At 39.9% G+C, this 25,016-nt stretch overlaps 2 protein-coding genes across 2 annotated transcripts; one reads left to right on the top strand and one right to left on the bottom strand.

The window, feature by feature from the left end:
• The first annotated feature begins 2,483 nt into the window (after window positions 1-2,483).
• On the top strand, window positions 2,484-12,043 carry ctr9 (CTR9 homolog, Paf1/RNA polymerase II complex component). The gene is made up of 23 exons (XM_083926238.1): window positions 2,484-2,622; window positions 3,953-4,051; window positions 4,195-4,434; window positions 4,518-4,635; window positions 4,720-4,809; window positions 5,507-5,763; window positions 5,864-5,971; window positions 6,060-6,296; window positions 6,443-6,661; window positions 6,877-7,060; window positions 7,141-7,229; window positions 7,332-7,517; window positions 8,394-8,481; window positions 8,567-8,715; window positions 8,808-8,924; window positions 9,004-9,149; window positions 9,242-9,313; window positions 9,439-9,574; window positions 9,700-9,843; window positions 9,936-10,087; window positions 10,171-10,264; window positions 10,385-10,497; window positions 11,311-12,043. Exons 1-23 carry the CDS (start codon window positions 2,578-2,580, stop codon window positions 11,747-11,749), a joined length of 3,522 nt encoding a protein of 1,173 aa, XP_083782364.1. The 5' UTR covers window positions 2,484-2,577; the 3' UTR covers window positions 11,750-12,043.
• Window positions 12,044-14,110: 2,067 nt separating this feature from the next.
• Window positions 14,111-22,551, bottom strand: LOC310951847 (eukaryotic translation initiation factor 4 gamma 2-like; the record flags this gene model as incomplete). Its single annotated transcript, XM_083920287.1, has 21 exons — window positions 14,111-15,209; window positions 15,606-15,727; window positions 15,809-16,017; window positions 16,131-16,335; window positions 16,476-16,734; window positions 17,403-17,618; window positions 17,696-17,800; window positions 17,890-17,991; window positions 18,176-18,283; window positions 18,375-18,538; window positions 18,641-18,782; window positions 18,936-19,118; window positions 19,206-19,316; window positions 19,504-19,655; window positions 19,761-19,827; window positions 19,921-20,049; window positions 20,137-20,239; window positions 20,411-20,536; window positions 21,053-21,109; window positions 21,222-21,327; window positions 22,545-22,551. The coding sequence occupies 21 exons, from the start codon at window positions 22,549-22,551 to the stop codon at window positions 15,144-15,146; spliced, it is 2,739 nt and encodes a 912-aa protein (XP_083776413.1). The 3' UTR covers window positions 14,111-15,143.
• Window positions 22,552-25,016: the final 2,465 nt, after the last annotated feature.

Raw genomic sequence — 25,016 nt, 5'->3', positions numbered from 1 at the left:
CTCTGAGCCGTCATCGTCTGCAGGTACTGCGCGATGGTGGAGGCCAACACCTCTCCTGAAGATGAGAGAGACGCAGGATCAGTGATTCCCAGATCATATGATTATTTCAATCTGTTCTGGTAAAATCAACATAAGCCTGTGCACCTGTGTTGGAGGTGTTACATGCATTATACAGGATGTCGAGGAGTTCATGTTCAGAGAATTCACTTGTGTTTTTATTGTCCTCGAGCAAATCCCTCGTCCCGCTGCCGGCTGACTCCCACTCTAAACATGTAGAGATTAACAAAAGTCATGAAGCATAAAGGAAGATAATAAATTATATGTTTGATAATTTGATAAAAGAACAAAGGCAACACTTACCATCACTGCCGTCAGACATTGCGCTTGTTTCTCCTGAATTCTTCTGAGTGCAAATGTGCTGAGGTTCTTACATAACCTGATTAAAAAAAACAAAAAAAACCATCACATAGCCAACTTTACAGATCTTTACCTGTATTTATTACATCTAGAGGCCACCACTCATAGTAGAAACACAGATAAACATTTAATCACACATTAAATCAATTCATATCTAAGATGTAGCATCTATAATTTGAATAACTCCTCTTCAGATGGGACTGCTTCTCATGCTTGTGTGTACGCAGTGGGATCTAATCAGTGTGCTATAAAAAAAATTTGATTGTCATACTAAAATTATGCAGAAATATGTAACTATAATAATAAACAATAATGATGGCAATAATGTGTGAAAATAACATCATTTCAAGGAAAAACACAAAACAGCTAAACCAAAATATGAATGCTGTGCAAATATACAGGGAGGACAGTGATCCACAAAATCATGTACATTAAGATTATATGAAAAATGATATGTTAAAAAGAATAGAAGAAAAGAAGACAAAATAAATTCTTACTTCTCTGTCTGGTGCAGTTCCTCTGAAAAGCAAAAAAAAAGACAGTGAAATGTTTTTTCCAGTCTTCCTCTGACTCACTGTGATGTTTGCATAAGAAGTCTTCAATGTGCCCATATGCTTGTTTTCACTGCTTCACATCAAAACCAGCTGACACCCCCTCCCTCCCACCCCTCCTCACCAAACACACCTCATCCCTCTCCTGCCAAAATGATGCCCTGCTGATGCAGTTAATGGAATTAAAAAACATATCAATTGCACAGTCTGCCAAGCATTTCAGCCACAGTTTGAATATGTAGGGAGTCAATTTATTTTGCCCTTCAGTGATTTTTGGCAAAGGAAAATATAATAAATCCAATAAAACAATAGTAAAACGAATGGTTCTTTAAGTATGGTCTACAAATTTAGTTTAGTTTAGTTTAATTGATACTGAATCCCATCAGGCTTACTGAAAAAAACAACCAAAATGATTCTGGAGATGCTAAATAAAATACATATATTCGTGCAAATGCTTAGTGTCTTCTTCTTCGTTTCTAGTTTTTTTGGTTGTTGGTCATTACTGCCACCAATGGGTATGGAGTGTGGATCAAATCAAAGTTATATTAAAGGTTGAATATGTAGACCCTTTATTAAATCTTTATATATTTATTAATAATAATAATAATAATAATAATAATAATACACCCACAGGGCGGTTTGAGGGGTACAGAATGAAAGTATTGCTTTTCCATTAAAAAATCGAATTAGTCTGAAATAAATTTTCAACAAAAATTTGACGGGTTTGATAATAACTTTCTGGTTCTGTTTACATTGTACCAGCCAATAGCTGAATGCATTGTGGGTTGCCAGGGTTGTCTGTTGAAGGCTTCAGAAACAAGGAATCATTTTGAGTTGAGAGCTAGCTGATCGATGACACACCACTCAAAGAAAGACATACAGTTGAAGAATGGCTAACATTAAATACTGTTGTAAAATTAATTGATAAGTCGAAATTAGTCATTACCTGTATAACTCATCACTTGACATAGTGCAGGCTGATGCTTGACACACTCGACAACGAACCTGGCAACCCGACTGCTAGAATTATTTTTTTGGTTGTTGCGACTACGATCTTGAGACACTGGAGGGCGGTGTTGCTGCTCATTCTCCATATTCAACCTTTAATAAAATAAATAAAAATGAATTAAAAAATATATAATCATACTAATAATAACCTATATATTTCCAAACCAATAAGTTACCCTGGGAAAATGCAATATAACTTGATAGCACTTATTTGAATCTTTTTGTGAAATATCTATTAAATCAAAATGTAAATCTAATTTCTCCCACTTTCCTTTGGGCCTTCTTTTCCACTCTCCCTCCAATTACTTTTACCATCTTCCCTCCAGTCTTTGCTTGATGGCGACACGATAGTTAGTTAATAACACTATTTTTAGTTGTGTTTTTCACCAAAGAGCATCGTGTGTTCACCTCTAGGAAGAACACTTTCTGGACCCCCCCCCCCCCCCCCATCAACCTACCCGGACACAATTTCTGTTGCACCGTCCGTGTGTTTGTTTCCCGTCGGAAGCATGAAGTAGCTAACGTTACCAGACAACGGGCTGGATATTTTCTACTTTTTTTGTTATTAATCTAACTCAAAGTGGATTTTTCATCGGTCAAGATGTCCCGGGGATCTATCGAGATCCCTTTACGGGACACAGATGAGGTAAAAGTCGTCTTATTTGTAACCTTGATGTCTTGTGTTTGTTTGATTAAGTGAACCTCGCTGTGCTGCTAGTTAGCCCATCATGCTAACTGTAGCTAGCAGACAGAGATGTGTAGATATTTAACGTCAGTGATGTTTGGAGCAGCGAGGGCAGGAGTAACATACATTTAGCAAACATTATTAGTGTCTTCAGAAATATGATGCATGGTAGTAACGATACATAGATAGATTGATACTTTGTCACTGCACGCAAGTAAAAAGAAACTCTGTTTAGAGCAAACCTGAAAAGCCAAAACAGAGAAAAGCACACAATACAGGAACACTACGAGTACACAAGTATCTACATACATTTATATATACATATATATAATACATAATATAAAAAGTGCATATGGTAGAGCATGTGCTCAAAGGATGTAGTGCAAAAGGCAATTGTACCATCACTGTAGATAAGATAATATACAGACAAATAAGAGCACGATATATATACTGTAAACTGTATATACGTCTGTGTGTGTAAAACAAGTCATTAAATAGAGTTTGTGGACATTGTGGATATTCTTATTACACAGAAAAAAAGAGTGCACTTGCCCCCCTTAAAAATAAGTCCAACATTATCCAACATGAACAGTTACTGTGATGTTTTCTGCCGTTGTCCCTCTCAGTGAATCAATCCACATTAGATCTGACAGTTACAGTTGAATAAATAAATAATTCTCCAAAATGACTGCAAAGTTACACCGACAACTCTTTAAAATACTAGAACCTTAGTTAAGGTAACATCTAATGCAGCAGGGCTGTTGTATTGGACATTATAGTTAAGTCTCTATGTACCTTATTAAATGACAATTGAATGTATCCAAGTATTTTTAAGTGAGTTTTGTGTAAAAACAATGCGGAAACAATTAGTGGATGAAACGCAAAAGTCAAATAAAAAATCCAACAATGCCATAAAGCAGTCATGCACATTAATTTCACCCACAAAGGCCTAATAAACAGAGATATTGCAGGGATAGCCAGCATGTAGTTTATATGTATATAATGATTAGTATATAACCGTATATGTTGTTAGATTATCAAATTTTATTACATTCTAATCTAAACTATTTGTATATGTGTGTACATGTTTATTATGTGTGTAGCATGAATGGGGTTACAATGTACCGTTAATGAAGCTACTTTGTGTTTGAAATTGTCATATAAATTAACTTATAACCTAGCCTTGTATGAATGGCATTGTAAAAACTCTTGCCTAACATAAATGATCCATGGAGTGTGAGTTTTTTTCAGACGTTGATGCTCAATTCCCTGAATAAATTGTATCTTGCAGGTTATTGAGCTTGACTTTGACCAGCTACCAGAAGGAGACGAGGTCATCAGTATCCTGAAACAGGAACACACACAGCTGCACATATGGATTGCTTTGGCGGTGAGTCAACGTAGTGCCCACAGTCTATCAATTGATAATATAAATGTACATTATCGTTATGTAGAATGTTAGTCTACACAATCTTGATATCAAATTTGAATTCATGCCATCATTTGTAACTGTGTGCACTCTGTCTTTTTCAGTTGGAGTACTATAAGCAGGGCAAAACAGAAGATTTTGTCAAGCTTTTAGAGGCAGCTCGTATTGATGGCAACCTTGACTATAGAGACCATGAGAAGGACCAGATGACCTGTCTGGACACATTGGCAGCTTATTATGTCCAGCAAGCACGTAAAGAGAAAAACAAAGATGCAAAGAAAGAGCTCATCACGCAGGCCACGCTGCTTTATACGATGGCAGACAAGATCATCATGTATGATCAGGTAAGAAAAAAGTGATGATGAGAGAAAACTGCCACATTTCCACTTGAATTCTAAGTAAATATATGATGCCCCTGCTCCCTCAGAACCACTTGTTGGGAAGAGCCTGTTTCTGCTTGCTGGAAGGAGACAAGATGGACCAGGCCGACGCTCAGTTCCACTTTGTCCTCAATCAGTCCACCAACAACATCCCTGCTTTGCTTGGCAAGATGAATGTTAAAGATAAGACATTAATCTTGATCACTGTGATTGATTCACTGAAATAATCACACTGTTGTTGTTCAACAGGTAAGGCCTGCATCTCCTTCAATAAAAAGGATTACAGAGGGGCACTGGCGTACTACAAAAAGGCTCTACGTACAAACCCCGGCTGCCCAGGTAAAGACATTATTCCTGATTACTTCTAATACAAAGACATTATTACTATTCACTACTTCTGCTGGAGTCTGGCCGATACAAGTTATCAATATCTGGGTATAAAAAAATATGGTAATGATATACCTGCCGATAGTTTAACAAAAGGTAAAATAAATGCCCTGGATAAAGATCTGTCAAATTTGGTTTCAAGAGTTCAAAAATGTACTGTACTGAAATATACTGAAAAATTATGCTTTACATTTGACAAATAACCACTGTGATCAAAAAGGAAAGTGTTGCTATTATTATAAATAACTGAAAACACTTATAATAAATAATTAAAGGGGAAACAAAAGACTGGAAACCAACACTTATTTTAATTACCAAATTATATGTATATTATATTCACTAATTTAGTGTATAAAATGTTGAAAAATGTAATAGTGAAAAATGCACTGCAGGTCAAGGTCACTTCTTCAAATAACCAAAGATATAAATTATTCAGTGTAAGGAAATTGAGAAAAGCAGCAAATCCTTACTTTTAAGAGTGCCCAAAGAACATCTTGCATTTTGTGCTTGATAAATGATAAATAGGCATTATTATTATTATTATTATTATTATTATTATTATTATAATTATAGGCATTTTTCATCCTAACATATGTGTTACAGATTATTCGTCATCTTTCTTCTGTGTTGTTCTAATGTCTCTGTCCAGCTGAAGTAAGGCTGGGGATGGGCCACTGTTTTGTCAAGCTCAGCAAACTGGAGAAGGCTCGTTTGGCGTTCGGTCGAGCCCTAGAGCTTAATTCAAAATGTGTGGGAGCTCTTGTTGGGTTGGCGGTTTTAGAACTCAACAGCAAGGAGTCGGATTCTATCAAGAACGGGGTGCAGCTCTTGTCGAGGGCCTACACCATCGACCCCAGCAACCCCATGGTGCTGAACCACCTCGCCAACCACTTCTTCTTCAAAAAGGTAGTCCTAGTCTGGTTTATCATTAAAATACGGACACAGTTCTAAACCAGAGTGTCATTTAACTACAATTCACACCTGTGTGTTTTCTGCTTTCTATCAGGATTACAGTAAAGTGCAGCATCTGGCCCTCCACGCTTTCCATAATACAGAGGTTGAGGCCATGCAGGCTGAGAGCTGCTACCAGTTAGCTCGCTCGTTTCACGTGCAGGTAAGATCGTACCTGGTCCCAAGACAGCTTACTATTTATTGACCGTGTTATCACTTTACGCCTCTGATCTCTCTATTCTCTTTTTCAGGAGGACTATGACCAAGCATTTCAGTATTACTACCAGGCCACACAGTTTGCCTCGTCCACTTTTGTGTTGCCCTTCTTTGGCCTCGGGCAGATGTACGTGTATCGAAGGGACAAGGAGAATGCGGCACAGTGCTTTGAAAAAGTTTTAAAGGCTTATCCCAACAACTACGAAACCATGAAAATTCTGGGGTCTCTCTACGCAACGTCTGATGATCAAGAAAAGAGAGACATTGCAAAAGTACGTATCCTGTACATATTATTTCATCACAGTTGTGCTATGGCTTTTAAATATGTTCGATTACATTAAGATCTCAAAAACAGAATTAGCTTGGGTAATATGCTGAATGACCATTTTGAAGACACTTCTCTGTCTCTGTTCCTTAGGGTCATTTGAAGAAGGTAACGGAGCAGTACCCAGATGATGTGGAGGCCTGGATCGAGCTGGCTCAGATCCTGGAGCAGACTGACATTCAAGGAGCGCTGTCCGCGTACGGCACAGCCACCCGTATCCTGCAGGAGAAGGTGCAGGCGGACGTTCCCCCTGAGATCCTCAACAACCTGGGGGCTCTTCACTTCAGGCTGGGCAACCTTGGAGAGGCCAAGGTAGCTATCAATAAACATCACAGCTTTTAATTACACCAACATTGTGAAACAGCTACATTCTCTTGGGAATGAATTGCATATACAGTACATTAACATGTTTTTCATTGCGGTATTCAACCCCATTTCTATCCATGATCATGAAGTGTGCAGAACAATATATATTTGCATATTCAACAGTGGTATTTAACTGATGGGTCTTGTCTTCTCTACTGCAGAAATACTTTCTCGCATCTCTCGACCGGGCCAAAGCCGAAGGGGAGCACGACGAGCATTATTACAATGCCATTTCTGTCACCACATCCTACAATCTGGCCCGTCTGTATGAGGCGATGTGTGAATTCCACGAAGCTGAGAAACTCTACAAAAACATCCTGAGAGAGCATCCCAACTACGTGGACTGTAAGCATGCAACATTATACAATACAAAAGTGAGCGCAAGAAGAAAACTGTTTGTACTCTTTGTAATTTTTGGTCCGCAGGTTATTTGCGCCTTGGAGCGATGGCTCGCGACAAAGGAAATTTCTACGAAGCCTCTGATTGGTTCAAAGAAGCCCTGCAGATTAATCAGGTACTTTGTCACCTGATTTTGTGTGAATGTTATAGCATCAGAATTCAGTAACATCAGATGTCATTCTCTCTTCAACATTATGTGGCGTTCTGTGTGTTGCAGGATCACCCAGATGCCTGGTCGCTGATTGGGAACCTTCACTTGGCCAAACAGGAATGGGGGCCGGGTCAAAAGAAGTTTGAACGTATTCTGAAGCAGCCGTCCACACAGAACGACACCTACTCCATGTTGGCTCTGGGTAACGTGTGGCTGCAGACTCTGCACCAGCCCACCAGAGACCGGGAAAAGGTGCAGCCGAATGTTTTTTTTTATCAGCAATCACCCAACTCATTGTGTGATGAAACGGTTGCTTTCTTCTAAAGTTTAATACCATGAAAACTCTCATAGTGATCACGTCTGTCTGGGTCAATTTGATCACTATAGGCATATGATTATTAAAACCATTTATTTTTCTTCATGTAGCTAACCATTCATTGACATTTGGATATTTATTACATGGATATAAAGTAATGAAATGGACAGCTTTGCTATTTACTGATTTCTATTGGCTGTTTTAAAATAGAGTTCAGCTGTTTCAAACTCTTTTCAAATTAAATGTGTTAAGACACTAATACAGTACAGTATTGTACATAAAATAAAGCTTAATGTAGATTTATTTGAATTATTTTGAACCTGTAACAAATTGAAAACAAACAAATAAAACAAGAATAGTTTCGATAGTTCAAATTAAACCTGTCATGATTAAACCTGTCAAGCCTCAGGTAGCCAGACTTAACAGATCGGTCACAGCGAGGCAAAGTATCATGAGTGTAAATCATTTTACAAAATTAGAATTAATGTGTTTTAACAATGATTTTCTGTCATGTATAATGAGACCCCAAATGAACACTGTAAATGGACTGCTTCAGCACTATAAACAAATTATTTAAAGAGCATTTCTGGAGGAATGAATGTGTCCAAAGCTTTTTGAGCACTATAAGTGGTTTTCACTGTATTATGTTTCATATTATTTAATCATTTTCTGATATTACTACAGGTGCTCTCTATTTTAGGCAAGGGAACGTATCTATGATAAGATGCTGTAGGAAAACCTAAATTGACATTGTTTTTCTTGTGTGTTTGAAGAGAAATAATAGATTCCAAATGTGTTTTTTGTCTTGACAGGAAAAGAGACACCAGGATCGTGCCCTGGCAATTTACAAACAAGTCCTGCGAAATGACGCCAAGAACCTCTATGCTGCCAATGGCATCGGTCCGTAGATTTCTATTTTTTAGATTCTTTTTATTCGTCCTTCTGTATGTTTATAAAGTATTCAACATAAATTCCCTGTGTCCAGGTGCCGTCTTGGCCCATAAGGGCTTCTTCAGAGAGGCTCGTGATGTGTTTGCACAGGTGAGGGAGGCCACAGCAGATATCAGTGACGTGTGGCTAAACCTGGCTCACATCTATGTTGAACAGAAGCAGTACATCAGTGCTGTGCAGATGGTAAGGGCCTCACTTGTGGTTGCCTATAAAAATTATTGTCTTTGTTCGTGTGTTTGTCTCTGTACAGTTGTGTATTTTATTCTGCTCCGCAGTATGAGAACTGCCTGAAGAAATTTTACAAATATCAGAACACGGAGGTGCTGCTGTATCTGGCAAGGGCGCTCTTCAAATGTGGGAAACTCCAAGAGTGCAAGCAGATGCTGCTGAAGGTAACAAGGAGAAAATGGCTTTTATTTTATGCTATAATATGAGGGGAGTGTGACGTCTTTCTGACATGTTTTCAACAAGGCCCGTCACGTGGCGCCCAGCGACACGGTGCTGATGTTCAATGTGGCCCTGGTGCTTCAGAGACTGGCCACTCTTGTGCTGAAAGATGAGAAGAGCAACTTGAAGGCTGTGCTCAGCGCTGTGAAAGAGCTTGAACTGGCTCACAGGTATTAGACTTGGTTCATACCTCCTCCTCCCAGTCTGCTCCTCTGGATGTCCTCTGCCTCAGCGTACTGTTTTATCTCCTCCTTCTCCACAGATATTTCAGCTACCTCAGCAAGTCTGGAGACAAGATGAGATTTGACCTTGCTCTTGCGGCATCTGAGGCCCGGTCAGTCTGAATTTATTCTCATCACAGTTTAAATACATTTTTTACCACAAAATGCAGTTTAAGCCGTATGGACATGTATAGTTTTTTAAACCTTATACTTTGGTGGGTGTATTGTGGGATTGCAGGCAGTGCTCTGATCTACTGAGTCAGGCTCAGTACCACGTGGCGAGAGCCAGAAAGCAGGATGAGGAGGAGAAGGAGCTTCGGGCCAAACAAGAACAGGAGAGGGACCAGCTTCGTCAGCAGATGATGAAAGAACAGGTAAATCTTTTTGACAGCAACTGTTCATGTCTCGTTTTCTTTTTCTTTTTTTTGCATTACATATTGGCACTACAATAAAGCGCTTCTTATTAATTGGTTGGCTTGTCACCCTCAAACCTTGTTAGGAGGAAAAGCGGAACAAAGAGGTGGAGGAACAGAAGAAACTCCTGGAGCAGAGAGCTTTGTACGTGGAGAAGACAAAGAACCTGCTCACCTTCGCTGAGGGATCAAAGGAAATGGCCAAAGAAAAGAAGAAGGGTGGTGGACGTGTAAGTGTTCACAGTGGTAACAAGTTCATCAACAGACCTAACTTGCACATAATGCTGCATGAATAACATGCTTATTCTCTTAAATCTCCAAGCGTAAGAAAGGAGGCGACATGGATGAGTTTGTCAACGATGACTCTGACGAGGACCTGCCACTGAGGAAGAAGAAGAAGAGAAGGGCTGGCAGTGGCAGCGAGCAGGAAGATGGCGAGGACGGAGAGAAGAAGTCACGCAAAAAGAAGAGGAGGTGAGTCTGCTACACTTATGTTTCTCTGGGTTGCTGAACGAGGCACATAAGATACTCAGAGCTAATGTTGCCTTGCCTTACAGACCCGCTAGAGGGGGAGATGACAGTGATGACGAGGAGGGAGCATCACGACCCAAGAAGCAGCGTAAATCCAAGGAACGCAAGAAGTTTGAAAAGGTCTTTTTGAGTTTTCTTTGTTCTGTTTTTTTGTTGTGATGACTGTTCTAGAAATGCTTTTTAAAAAACGTTTCTTTCTATATTATTTCTATAAATTTAACATATTTTCATAATTTTTAGCCGCAGCCTGAGCGTCTGCCGCCGTCTCTCAAAGGAAAGATCAAGTCTAAGGCTATCATCTCCTCTTCTGAGTCCTCTTCAGATGAGGACGGCCTGAAAATAGCTGAAGACAGGTAAGATGACAAACAAGTGCGTTAGTTGCCTGATATCAGACAGAATTGTCAACTAGTTCGACTTCCATCTTCAGTCTGATATTGCCTACACTCTAACTGATTTCCATGAGGGAGGTGAGATTTGATTTTCCCTAACCAATCACAAGAGATGTCCGGTCCGTGCAGGCTATTGGTCTAGTTCTAGTGATTGGAAAACTGATCTATTTAACAGGGTAGCCATTGTTAGCAATACCAGCTGATGGTAATGCATCATGATGTATTGCGTGCTTACTGTGTGTAATCAAACAATACATTCCTACAGCTTTAACTACCGTTGATGCTGGGCGCAGCCATTTAGGATTTTGAGGCAGGGACCCGAAAGATCTTCTAATTATGAACTTGCAAATTCCTGAAAGTGCCGGTTGAAATTTTTTAGAGTTCTGAGTTCAACTGGATCACAGCTTAACTTTAAGTTTAGCGCTATGCTAACACGAATAGGGGCAAAAGTATTCAAAAGTGCATCTGTTCTCTCATCTAGATTCTCCTAACGTTATCAGACCTGGAGGAGGTTGCAACGCTTGAAACAATTTATCCACCGCTTTGCAGCAGTAACAGAAGCAACCGTAAACTGTGACAGTAGCAACAGAGTAGGCTATGGTGCGATGTCGCTGATTGGCTTATCGTTAGTCCCCTTGGGGAGTTTATTGGCTTGTGTTTTTTACCAAGAAAGCGCAGATTTGTGTCGTGGTGCCAGACGAATCAGTCAACTCTGTGGAGTGGGTGGATTCTAAGGTCTGTAACAGAAAATTGACATGTCCGCTTTGTCCTCTACAGACAACAAAGAGACAGTGGTTCAGGATCTGATGACGAGGGCGGCCACAGGAAGCGTATTGCGTCCGACAGTGAGTCAGATGGAGGTGGGAACCGCTCTGGCAGTGAGGGAGGTAGGAACCGCTCTGGCAGTGAGGCGGGCAGCCCGCGGCGCTCTGCAGGCTCCGAGGATGGCGACTCTGGCAGCGACCGTCCAGTGAAGAAGAGGAGGGTGCAGCGGCAGTCCGACTCGGAGCAGTCGGACAACGAGAGCAAGAGGAGTCGGTCAGGATCTGATAACGAGTCCCGGCCCGGTTCGCCTGTTGCAGCGTCCGACCGAGGATCAGACAGGGGATCTGATGCGGGATCAGACAACGAGGGCTCCCCGCGCCGCTCTGACCAGGGCTCCCCACGCCACTCTGGCTCCGAGCGTGAAGCTTCTAACAATGATGACAGCGATTAAACCTCCTCACAAACATGTCCCATGTAATGCTGAGAAGCTCATCTGCAATTTTATTTTCTATTAAGAGCAGGGATTTCTGTCTGTACAATATCTTGATTTACCCTAGGAAAGTGTAGTTTTTTTGTTGGTACAGCATTGTGGTGTATTCCTCACGTATTACTGGAAATGTTTTTTCACAGATGCTGTTTTGTCAAAGATGTTTTGTTAAGAACAGATGAAATGATTTGAAGTGAACTACAAGGTGTAAACATCTATTTTCTATCTCAGATGGTCAGACGAGACAATAACCCCAAAATGGGGGGAGAGGGGAAAATATAAAATAAAAAAAAGAGAAAACAGAATTGTGATGTGATTTGTGATGACAAAGATGTGGATTGTTACATTCTACTCATGCCAGCATAATAGAAGAAATGGCATCAGATTTCTTGTGATTTCGTAAGCATCGTAATGATCTTAGTGAAATGTCACTATGAATACCAGTACAAGCTGGAAGTGATATATTGATTTCAGTCTGCAACCTTTTTTAAATCGAATGGATGAAATGGGAGCTTTGGTTTTAACTCGTTAAATAAGTTGTTTTCCTCAATAACTTCAAAACAAGTATCAGGTGTTTATTTCCAAAGTTTTACAAGTGTTACTGTACCTCAGTTCATACTAGGTCTGGGTACTGGTACACGCAGTACAAATAAGTATTGAAACAGCCAACTAGCCAACCGATGCAAAGGTGGTTCGATTTATCCAATGTGGGATTGGCTCACTACCACAGCAGTTACAACCCGCACAATCTAGTGTTGAAGTAGGCCCAAAATAATATATTTTACAGTTTTGTACAGTTACTCATCAGATGTTTTAAAAATGTAAACACTTTCAAAATGCATCTATGTGAAAATGATTTGGACTGGGAGAATTGGCGTTGGCATTTTTTTGGCGTTTACATGACTGAATGCTTTCATTAACCTGACGTTGAGGACATCGTGGAGATATAGGTTTGGCAAGGCTAAATGATGGCTATGCCTCCACCAACCAGTCACGTAGCAGTCTACATCCATGTCTGTCCAGACTCGCATAACACATGTAGTGAAGTGAAGGTATTTTAGAAAAAGGTTTTGAGAGCATTTTTCTTTAATTGGGCAGCACAGAAGATCTAAACAATCACCAATTTCAAGATCTGTCAGCAATTCCGTATCCGACCAAATGTCTCCCCTTCAGAAACATGTCAAAGTGAAGTTCACCTTTTGGATATAAAATGTCATCACTTCTATACATCCCATTAGACATTTGTGAGAAATATAATTGAGGCGAGAATTCAGTTAGGGCCAAAAATGGGTTGACCTTTGATCGACAAAATCTAATCAAATCATCCTCGGGGCGGCAGTAGCTCAGTCCATAGGTGACTTGGCTGGGAACCGTAGGGTGCTGAGGTGCTGTTGAGCAAGGCCCCGAACCCCCAACTGCTTGGGGCGCTGGTCACTGGCAGCCCCCTCGCTCTAACATCTCTCCTCAATTGCATGTGTATTACGGGCCTGTGTGTGTAACATGAGTGAATATTGAATTTCCCCGTGTGGGATAAAGTAATTCTTCTTAATTCTTCTTCTTGAGTCCAAGTGGGCATCTGAAGAAACTTCCAGCCAGGCGTTCCTGAGAATGCATTCACAGGAACTGGACAACATGCCTCTAGTTTCATCTGTCAGCTCAAAGTATTAAAGGGCTTTATGAAAATGTACTAAATGTTTTATCTGTACTGGTATCATAATTACTATGGTAACTAGCCCTAGTACATACTAACATGGAGTTGCATCATTCAAGCATTAACATGCATGTCTTCATGTTCTGCATCACCACCTACACTCACCAACCACTTTATTAGGCATACCTGTTGCTTAATAAAGTGTTTTCTGCTGCTGTTACCCAGCTGCTAGAAAGTAGGTTGTGTTGAGTGTTGACAGATCAGCAGATTCATCTGCTGTAACCAGTGGATATTTAAGCTACTGTTGCTTTTCTATTGGCTCAAACCACTTCATCAGTCACTTAAATCACCTTTCTTCCCCAGTCTGATGCTAGGTTTGAACTGCAGCAGATTGTCTTGACCATATCGACATGCATCGAGTTGTTGCCATGTGATTGGCTGATTAGAAATTTGCATCTAATAAAGTGACCGGTGAGTGTATATGCATGTAAACTGAATATACTTGGACAAACATTTTTTCCATTCTGACATTTAAAAACCAAAAAACAAACTGAGAAAATAATCCGATCGTATTGACAATGAAGATAGTTGCAGCCCTAAATTTGACATGCAAATAAAAACCACAAACATTCAAGGGTAAAAACATCTTCAGGACAATGAAATGAACTGTTAAACTTTATTCAAGGTTGATCTGTAGTTGTACACTAAACTTCTTGCACTTAACATTACAGTGACACCCCAAAAGAAGGAGAAAGTGTACACATACAGTACATTCTTTGTAATTTAATGAAGATAAAAAGACCATTTAAAAACTTGACAAATATGGCAAACCGACGTAAAATTTCCACACATGGTGGTGAACAACTGTTGCACAGGAAACTAAGCTTTGGCTGTCTCAATGTTAAAATCGAGACATTCAAGTATAGTCCGAGATACATTAGAGGTATATCCATATGAATTGATAAATTAAAAAAGGCCACACCGATTCATTCCTAACAGCACAAAAGTTTTGTACATAAAAAAAAACAACTCTTGATTTACTAAACTAAATGTGGGTAACTCAAATCACACTGTGCAAATCAAACAGCCCGTTATTGTTAATCATCGTCAAATCCAGATCGTTGTGAATTTTCAGATAAAAATGGTCTGCTCTCAAGCACAAGAAAACCATTATTTTATGGCAGCCAAAAACTACAACTTAGGATTGTTTAAACAAAATCAAGGAAAGTGTATCTTACTATTGCAACGACTCATGATGTTGAGCAAAGTGCATCTAAAAACTGATTAACAAATGCAGATAAAACAATGAGAGAAGCCTCTTTGCAATACTTTAGAGCCTTTTCTCTTTTGTAAACAGTTTTTAAGTTAGTTATATGGCAGCACTTGGTGACTCCTACCAGATGTAAAAGGTGATACAATGGGTCAGGTTTTGGTGCTTCCTACAAAATACTGCCTAATGTTGAAGAAAACAAAACGCAATATTGAAATGTATAAAACATCTGCTGCAGGACTTAACATTAGAAAGGAAAGCATAAATACAATATCATGATGGTGGTGCTGGCTTGATCTGGCAAAACATTTCATAGAATTGTAACAGTGGTTGGAAAATATTCATAAAAAGAGGGAAGGGGTAAGGGCAAATGGAGACGTGAAAAAAAAACCCAATATATCATTGCATCCTGATAACACATGGCTTTGGCCTGTTCCTTAGTAATCATCATCCTCCGATTCCTCTTCTTCTGCAGTCTCCAGCCAGGTCAGCCACTGGTTCACCTGCACCATAAACAGTATCTCCATTAGGCCACGTTATTTATGATGAATCAATCACTACAACAACACTTTAATGGGCGTCAAATCTGAGCAGCTTTAAACAAGTACACTGAGTCTTAATTTGTATGGTACATGGTTATTCACATCTCTGTTTACATAATATTCTGGTCATCTGTTTCATCAGCAGTTTTTAGCTATACTCCAGCTAGAATATCTACTTTCACAAAACTGACAAAAGGGCATTTACAGGTTTTTGAAACCAGGATGAGATTCACGTGCACATAAACCTGATGTCACCCAGGATACTAGTCTGTATGCACAGAGCTGCTGTTCATTGTCAGAGCAATGTGGAAAAACTGTAGAAACAAAAATACTTGTTAGCAATGTACAGAAAATTACCTGAAATAATGCTTTGCCCTTCCCTGGATATTCTTGGGTGACATCTTCTTTCCATGAAAGGAAGGCTTCTTCTTCGATTATTTCCATGTCATAGAAGTTCACAAAGTAACGCAGCAACATACCTGGAAAAGAAGAGTAATCAACGATTAATACCTTCTGACTTGGACCTGAGCTGCTACACTGAACAACAAATGTGAACATACCTTTGGGGAAACCCTTGGTATTGCAGTGAACCTGCAGGGCATACAACGCGCCGACTTGCAGGTCAATGTGATCGTGTAAGAACTTCTGCATCACTGGCTTGAAAGACAACAGTTGCTGCTTCTCTTCATCCAGTTGCTCTTTGCTGGGCGCTGAAAGCTGCTCTTCATCGTCGTCGGGGTTGATCTCATTACTAATGTACTGCAAGAAGCTGGTAGACAAGAAGAAAATGAATATGCTGAGCAAATTTATATTGCGAGTTGCATTAACCAACAAATGGGTGGTGGATAAAGCAGATATATTTATCTTTGTCCACTGCTGTACCTGGTCACGAGGATGTTGACAAAGCCTTTGTCAGTGTGGAGTTTAGGAGAGATGTTGTCTTTGATCCACTTGTAGATAGACTGTGGAGAGGGATCTACTTTGATCTGCTTCAGCAGCTCCTTTTCCAGTTTCATCAGTGGGAACAGAAAGCTTAGACCTTTGCCATCCAGAATCTCCAGCATCCTGTCCTTGTTCTGGTCGATTTCTAGGAAAAAACAACAAGTAGTAGCAAAATACACAGATGAAAACTCCATGAGATACCTATTAATTTTCTTTAACAGAAGTGAAATAAGAGCATAACTAATGACATCAGGTATAAACATGGTCAGAGTGGGTTGTACATACCAGGTAGCATCTTCTGCATGTTGACTGTGCTCTGCTGGAAAAGGTCAGCCAACCACTCACGGCCATTCAGTTTGACCATTTGCTGTAGGCAGAGCAAGAACAGTGGGAAATGTGCACCATTTTCTAGATGATGGGCCAAATCGGTGATGCTGACAAGATCAGCAATGATTGCACGGGCTGCAAACTGTGCCAGGTAGGACTTCACCAGTGGTACTTCTTCTTCGATCTTGGGACACTGCTCCAGAACACTCAAAAAGGCCTATCAAATACAAGCAGAGTGGTTAATGCCAAGTAACAGCTTAATATTTAGATAGTAAGACACAAAAGTATTGATTAATTAAAAAACTTGAAGGTTACCACTAGGGATGGGTGTGAGTGATCGATTCCTCAAGTAGTCCTTGTTTAAAATTAACTCGATTGATTAAAAAAAAAAAGTTTTTGTATGCATGTGAGCTCCCCCTGAGATAGAAAAACCTTTGATTTTTGGAATCGACTCAGCATCTGAGAGACGTTGTGTGACCTACATGCCGGGGTTACTGTGCAAGGCCCAGGCAATGTGGAGGGAAATGCAGTGACATTCAGGGCCGCAACGTCAAGGCGCTGGACACCCTCTTTAGGGAGGACTAGTTTGTGAGTGAGCGATGCATTCATCCTCAGGAAACCCACCAGGAACTGGTTAAAAAAAAAAACTGAGTGTTCTGGTTTTGAGGTTGTGATAAAATAAATCCTTAATGGGTCACTGTGATGGTTTTGATTGAGAATAAGAATTAGGTGTTGGGTAGGGTGTACGGCTGTGCATCATTATTCCCGCAGCAAGATGCGTTTCGCTCCAAAAACAGACTTGGAAATACGAGTACTCTATTGAATTAATGTGATCCTTGATCTTGGAATTAACTACTTGTACCCATCCCTAGTTACCACACTGACCTGCATTAGATTTTCACCGGTGGCAAGGCCCTCTGTGCAGAGAGCATGGACCAGGGTGCTTGCATGTTCCTTATCCTCATCTGAACGATCAAGTGAATAGACCACGATCTTGTTCAGCATCTCAGACAAAAAGTGCTTCGGAGCTTTCATCTCCCTCACAGCATTCACTGCCTCATTGATGTTTTTGCTGTTCAGGTAATCTGCTACCAATGTCTCCTAAAGAGGAAATGACAGTCAGATATAGTACGCTACACACACACATTACATTGAGCATGAAGAAAACAGACGCTTACTGTCATTTTGTGCAACTCTTCCTTTGTAGGAGGAGCTTTTTTAGTGGATTTCGCAGGCTTTTCCTGAATTGGAGGAGGATTGGTTTTCAGGCCAAGCTGTGGAGACTGAACAAAGAAAATACAATTCAATATATGTTCTCTGGAGCCGGTGTTTACCATTTTAGCCCGACATTTGATTTAAGTGTAAATATTACCTGTCCGAGTGGGGCACTCGAAGGAATCAAGGTCATCTGTGGCTGCAGCTTTGGGATTTGTTTTTTATTCAAGATGAAGGACTGTGCTGGCCTGAGACTGATCTAAAGGGATTAAGACACCACATGTATACATTATTACTCCATACATACCGATGGAAGGTGTACAATAAAACAATCCATCTGAAACGATAGGAAAAAGAAGAAAAAGAAAAAAAAAAAGCAGCACAGACTGACAATCACAACAATCAAACATATTCTTAGTTTTTTTTAATGTACACCATTTTACCTCATCAGCATTAACCTTCCCCTTCTTGCCAAACCGTGGAGCCATATCCTTAGTCTGCATCTGCACAGAATGATTCTGTTTGTGGTTGAAAACGGGTGAACCCTGCCCCTTTGGAAAGATATTTCACATTTATTGTTAGAAATGACAACTTTCGAGATTCACCATTATTAAGTACTAAAAAAAAAGACACTGTACGTACCTGGTTTGGTTTGATATAGGGTTTGCTTCCCGCTTCAAACTGAGGCTGGTGTGACCCGTTGCCGTTTCCAATGTGACCATTGTAGAGCGGGTTTGTGCGATGACGTCCCATGGTAGGGGAATAGTGGTCCTGTATGACTCCTGGACCTGTACCAATGCCACTTCCTACCCAAAACAACCAACATTAAGACATTTCTAGAAAGGCGCAGTCCTTATTCAGAGGTACTGTAAATCTCTATCACTGAGGGGATAAAAGCTGTAACATACCAGGCATTTGTCCAAACATATCAGCCAGCCCACCAAGAGTTTCCCTGTCAAACTTGATCCTTGATGGCAGGAAGGAGGAGTTGTCCATGAAAAATTCATTCCTCATTCCATCAGTCTGCTGTGGAATGAAAACACCCAAATCCTACAAAGAAGAATTGAAATCTAGTCAGAATCTGAGGATACAGGCCCACTATGGACTAGTAATTGTAATTGTGATTGCATTTAAAAAAAAATAAAAATAAAAAAACAACAACCAGAGCACTTGTCTCATGACAAGTGGACAAAATAGACTTACCTTTACTGCATCCTGACGAACTTGGTTGATCGTCTTTGGTCCGTTGTCAGTATACGCTTTGCGAGCGGACCAGTTGTTGGCCCGCTGCTCAACGGTATTCTGCAGCAGGAAACGAATCCTGGCTGGCAGCTCCTTGTTGTTGGTTAAAGACTGCATGCGGCTAAAGTACTGATCCATCAAAGACTGGAAGGAGAGAGCATTTTTTTTTTTTAAAATGAGACAAAAACTTTTACACAAGACTATTATTTTGGTTGTTTTCAATATACTCACCCTAGCCTTTTCATGATCAAGTTTAGGTCCGACTGTTCTCATTATCTGACAGAGGCATTCCAAATCTTCACCCATATCCTTGAGTTGGACTTTCTTCTTCTTCTCCAAAAGCTTAAAAAAAGAAAGATAAAGAAAACACTCAATACACACTACTGTTTCTTTCACAACTGTTGAGGGGACTGGCAATCTAACTGCCAGAACGCTCGAGCAGCACCATTTGATTTTGGCATCACACCAGTTAAGAATACAAATAAGGTTAAGAATTACACCTAACCATGTAAGTGTTCAACAATCTTACTGTTTTGATGCACTTATGAAGGATAGATTCATGGATAAGGTTGAGTTTGCCAAGTTCCCCAATGAATTTGATGTTGCCCAGCATCTTGAGCTTTGCAATAGAACGCTGCTCCTCCTCCTCAGAGGTGAGTGGGGTGTCCTGTTTGTCAAAGACTACAGGGGGACACAGGGGAAATTGAAAATAAGGAACAATAACGCATGACCAGATTAAACGTATTTTGTAACAGACTACTTGTATCAAATGCTTGTATCACTTACTTTCAACATTGCTGGCGCGGTTCTCAAACTCATCTTGAAGCTTGGAAATCAGAAGCCGTCTGAAGGTCTGTAAAACACAATGTGTTCAAAATCCAGACAATACCAGAGAGTTGTAAAGTGGGAACATAATCATGAAAACCCCATTGTTACCAAAACTTACAGTATTTTGCTTTTGTGTTGCTTGGTTTTCCGTTGGGTCTTCAAAGTTTGGTGCATCCTCTGCCAAGCGTAGACATAGTTGTGCGTATAACTGGCTGTACTTGGGCTCTTCGAGGGCTTTGTCAACAATCTAAAAGAGAAACCGAAAATAGAAAATTAAAGTGACAATTTTAACAGGTTACAGCAATAAAAGAGTAACGCTAAAGAAAATACTCACCAACAAGATGGTTCCTTTTAAGACAAGTTTTGACTCTACACCCACATTGAGGAGCTCCAGGCATAGTTTGTCAAACTTCTCAGGAGTCAGCTTATTAAGAATGCTGAAGAGGAGGAAGGACAAGTGATTAACAAATGTCACACTTAAAGACAATACAACACAATTTAGCATCAACCAACCTCGTTATCCAGGTACAAGCTTGCAATTTAAATAATACTCCAAGAATTTATACAAACTAATTGAAGTTAATGTGGATTAAAATAAAAAAACGTACCCTCTCACTTTCCTGAAGATAGCATCATTTTGCCCTTTCTCGTTGGAGGAGTTGGCATCTCGTCTAGTGCTTCGAGAAGGTACCCATCTCTGCCCGCTAGAACCTGGGGTTTTCCCCAGGAACTCGCTGTATTGGACACAAACAAGTTAATTCTACATGCAAAAACATATTTCAGAAAATCATATATATCACGTGCATCTTGTCCTGATCCATGGTGGGTGAGTTACAAAGGCCCTGTTACACTTCAGAGCAATGCCACTATAATCTTATTTGATATCCAAAAAGCTGACCCCACGACTTGGGAGTATATGGCAAGAAAAAATGATTACGCTTGCTTAATATACACGGTGCCACAGTTTTGATGACACTGAATCACTGCCTAAGTGGTAGGTCACAAGTGAAGCTGTAAAATATTTGTTTTATACTAACAACTGGAAACCAGCAGGAATGGTGTTTAGTCCTATACCAATTTATATTCAGAGGCCAAAGAAGCCATTTATAAGAGATGCCTCTTTGCCCCAGATGTGTTGTTATAACAATAAAAACATGTGGGAGTGCAATTTAAGCACAGTGGAGATGGTTATGGATAGAATATATATTGGAGATTAGGGACTAAGTGGTCCATATGAAAAGAAAATTCACCTGTTGCCGACAGTCTTGGGATAGTGCTGAGGTGCACCCCCACCTCCTCCCCCTACACTGCGATACAAAACAAAAAGAAAAAGGTTTTAACATAAGGAGATGTGAGCCTAAACCTTAACTTGAGCTGTTGCAGAGGTTTTATCAGTATAAACGGGCCATGTAGTAATACCTGAAACGAGAAGGACCCCCTGAAGCAACGACACTCTCCACTTTGGCGGCTTGACAAAGTATATCTGAAAAGAATAATGTTCCGGGAATGGAGAGGAAAGAGCGACCTGGAGAAAGATACAAAGAAACTAATTAGATTATAGCTATACGGTGTAAAACGCAAATGAACAATAAAATACATTTAACATCAAGAACGTTACAATCAAACAATAATATCTGACATATGTCTCGCTGCTGTTAAGCGGACGGTGGCTGATGCTAACGTTGGCCTAGCACACCACCGTGGCTAGGTGATGCTAGCACGTCACGTTGGTGGTTTGTCACCGCCTGTTCCCGATCGCTTTGTGCCTCTCGTCACCTTCACCCATCCCTGAACCCCAGCCAGTCGTCTTACTCGACTACTAATCGTAATCTAACGTTGACCCAAGTTACCCACGCTTACCTTATATAACCTAAACCTGACCTAATTCGCGGTCGCACGCTCTACGGGGAGGAGGGGAGATCCAAGATTAACGTAACATGTGCCTCGTCGAAATTGTTATTCACGCCAATTAGGTCAATTTAGGATGATTAGGAATTAAATACAACTGAGCAAACAATTCTCAGTATGTTCAATGCAAGTACGCGAATCACACTTATATCGCTTAAGCATAAGATTTATATATATAAAAGCTAAAACACAGAATATTAAACAGTTGTTAATATTTTCTATTATCCAACGATGGCGGCATTGATTCCGATATAAAAATGACCTAAATATAGACCTTTGAACAGAATCCCATCAGCTGATTTTATGAGGTCTTTGTTCAGACACCGGATGTGCACCACACAGCGACATCTTGTTCTGCAGGCCGCCGGTAAGCTAACAAGCTAATAAGCTGTAAACAACTCCCGGGAGATACAGCCAGTTTTTCACGAACAAAAAAAATAGTTCCATGTCAACGAGATCGTCTAACGTTAAACTTGAAAATTCGCATTAAATATACTCCGCTTTGAATATCACGTAACGTTTACCGACGAACTTCCCACCAGACCAGACCGGTCGGTGAATGTTAGCCAGGTTAGCTTAACGTCAACCAAGGCACGGATATATCTTACCTTTACAAAAGGAACGTCAGTGTAATTATCGTCGTGTCGACCAAGAGAAAAAAAATGAATACAGAATAGGCGATTAAGGTCGAAAAAGTCGTGTTTTTAAACCTAGAAGGTTTGGTAATGTCGTTGGAGCACGACGGTTCAGACGGTGGTTGCCACAGCGAAGAAAGAATGCTGACTGGTCACCTACGTCATGCGGAAGCCGCATTTTGTATGGGGGCCGTCTCACACGTCATCGCGCCACCCTGCCGACGTCAACTACTGAAAACTAATAAAACGTGAGCGCTCATTGACACATTTTGATCAATTGTTTTCTGTGGTCCCTGTTTGACCTATTGTTGTCTTTGTTTATTTTTTTATTATTTATTATATATATACACTTAATTTAGTATTTTATAATATTGGGTAGGCATAGTTTTATATGTATTATTTACACACTGGCCTTATTTGTATGAATATCTATTTTTTGATGATTGATCCGCTTGTACCCATAGGGTATATTGTCTACAAGTAGCATTTGGAGTTGTGCTGGGGCAAATCCAGAATCACTGACAATTGACGATTAATCTGTGTATATACAGTACGCTATTATTTTCTCTTTTTTATGCTTTTAAAAAAAATCATTATTATAATTATTAATATATTATTTTATTCATTCTGATGATTTTCAATTTACTATCTTATACGACCGTTCATCTACTAATATTGATTTAGTGTCTCATAATATTGACTTTTTCATCCCCTAGTTTTATTGATTCAAAATATTCTGTCTCATGATTTTGACTTACTGTTTCATATATATGACTGGGTATCTTATAATATTGATGTTCTTTCTTACAATTTAGACTTTTCATCCCATAATTTTGACTTAGTGACTCATCATTTTGACATACAATATATATATATATATGAAATCTTTATCTTGCCTGTTCATATATTTTTTCTTTTCTTGGTGAAAAAAACGGTCTTCCAATGAACAGCGACCGCGATCCTCTGAGGGAGACACATTTTTTTTGCTCTCCTTTACTGCCCAATCACAGGGTTAAGTACAGGGCATCGACTCAGGAGCCGCTAGGGACTGAGTGTTTTTACTCTAGGATGACACAGGAGGAGGATCGATGCTGTGTCAATGACACCATTCTCATTCCAACTGCAGTCTGCCACAGCTGAGGCTATGAGTGTAATGCTGGATGATAAAACCATTTATTGAGTTTTTACCACATGCACTGATTTCACACTCGTCCTTCCTGCTTCTGCCAACTGGTGTGCGGTACCTCCCCAGAGGATTTCTTACGCTTTTGATGACGACCTGACCTTTCAAAAGTTACTGTAATGGCAAGATTACCATATCATTTGCAGTGGATATTCATGATATGATGATCACTATTATGATGAATCATAATAGTGATCACCTGACCTTCTTAGTAGCACCATCATCAAAATGTGAACCTTTTTCGCTATTCTTTAGAGCTGGTTTTTATAGACATTTAAGGCTGTATGTCCAGAGAGAGAGACTGTAAGATCTTGATCTGATGAGCTCTGCAGTTTATTTCAGGACCTCATTTTGTTGTTTCCTCAGAAGTTGTACATTGGAGTAAAAGGTGTGGGTGGTAACAGTTTCATAAGAAGTTCTGTGGATTGGGTGTATATTTGAGAATACGACACCCATGTTATTGTTCGCATTGACTCAGCAACATGAGTCACTTCCTCCATCTGCCAGTAAATGACTAGTCCGACCCTGCCAGATCAGACATGTAACGCCTCTTTGAGGCTCAGGTTACACTGTACTGCCCCTTGTGCAAGATAAGCATGATGATGATCAACATAATCTAGATAAGACACACACATATTAAAAGAGTTTGGCACTGTTTGTTTCCGAAAGTCATTCACTTTTATGGTGCTTATGAGTAATTGTAGTGCAGAGGCAATATTAAATCTGACGATAGCAAGTTGAAACTGCATTTACACTGTGTTGTTGTGACGTGTAAACCTGAATAGTCAATGCAGCTTGAACTCTTTGAACTGACAGTGTTTGGTGGAAAAACAACCATATAGTTAGTACTAATTGGACTCTAGTGTGGATTACACAATTTACCAAAAACTTGTACTATCTCATACGTATATGCAAGCTATATTAACTTAGATCAGTGATTTCCAACCTTTTTGCTTGTGATTTAATTGTTTCATTTATTGATTTTAAAGACCTGAAGACTGGTAAAAGAAACTAGTATTTCACAATAAAAAAGCAAAAAATTAGAGAAAAGTCAGAAAATAAACATTTATACGTAATCTAATGGACGTTGTGTTCAGGGGAATTGTTCAACATTTAGGAACATTCCCTTTCTGGTGGAGAGTCTGGTGTCTGGTGTGACTGGAAGCAGGGGGATCCTGCTTGTCAGGGTCTGTTAAAGGCCAACAGAATCACACATATGGACGCCTCTAAAGCTCACTAATTTACATGTTGTATCTTCTTTGTTTAATCTATACAAAAAAACCTGAGGAGTAAACACAGCCATTTGCAGTTTTGGGGGGCTATTTCTTGGCTGTGACCAGTTGCCAGGCAACTAGCAAAAGTCACTGCTTCCAGACAAGAAACAGTCTGGCACAAAACCCCATGAAAAATGGTGACTTGACTTCTGTATGGCTTAAACAAACAAAATACAAGGTAAAACTATTCCTTTAAACGATTGTGTCACACATT

This window comes from Echiichthys vipera, assembly GCF_963691815.1.
Source record: "Echiichthys vipera genome assembly, chromosome: 1".
NCBI classification, from domain to species: domain Eukaryota; kingdom Metazoa; phylum Chordata; class Actinopteri; order Perciformes; family Trachinidae; genus Echiichthys; species Echiichthys vipera.
Note: the sequence above shows the minus strand (reverse complement) of the source record. Positions and strands in the feature narration are given on the sequence as shown.

Bases quoted from the DNA above. Each gene is read 5' to 3' on its own strand.
- ctr9 (XM_083926238.1), top strand. From the start codon at position 2,578: ATGTCCCGGGGATCTATCGAGATCCCTTTACGGGACACAGATGAG. The intron at 5,972-6,059 runs GTAAGATCGTAC...TCTCTTTTTCAG, and splicing joins CTCGCTCGTTTCACGTGCAG to GAGGACTATGACCAAGCATT. The intron at 7,518-8,393 runs GTGCAGCCGAAT...TTGTCTTGACAG, and splicing joins CCACCAGAGACCGGGAAAAG to GAAAAGAGACACCAGGATCG.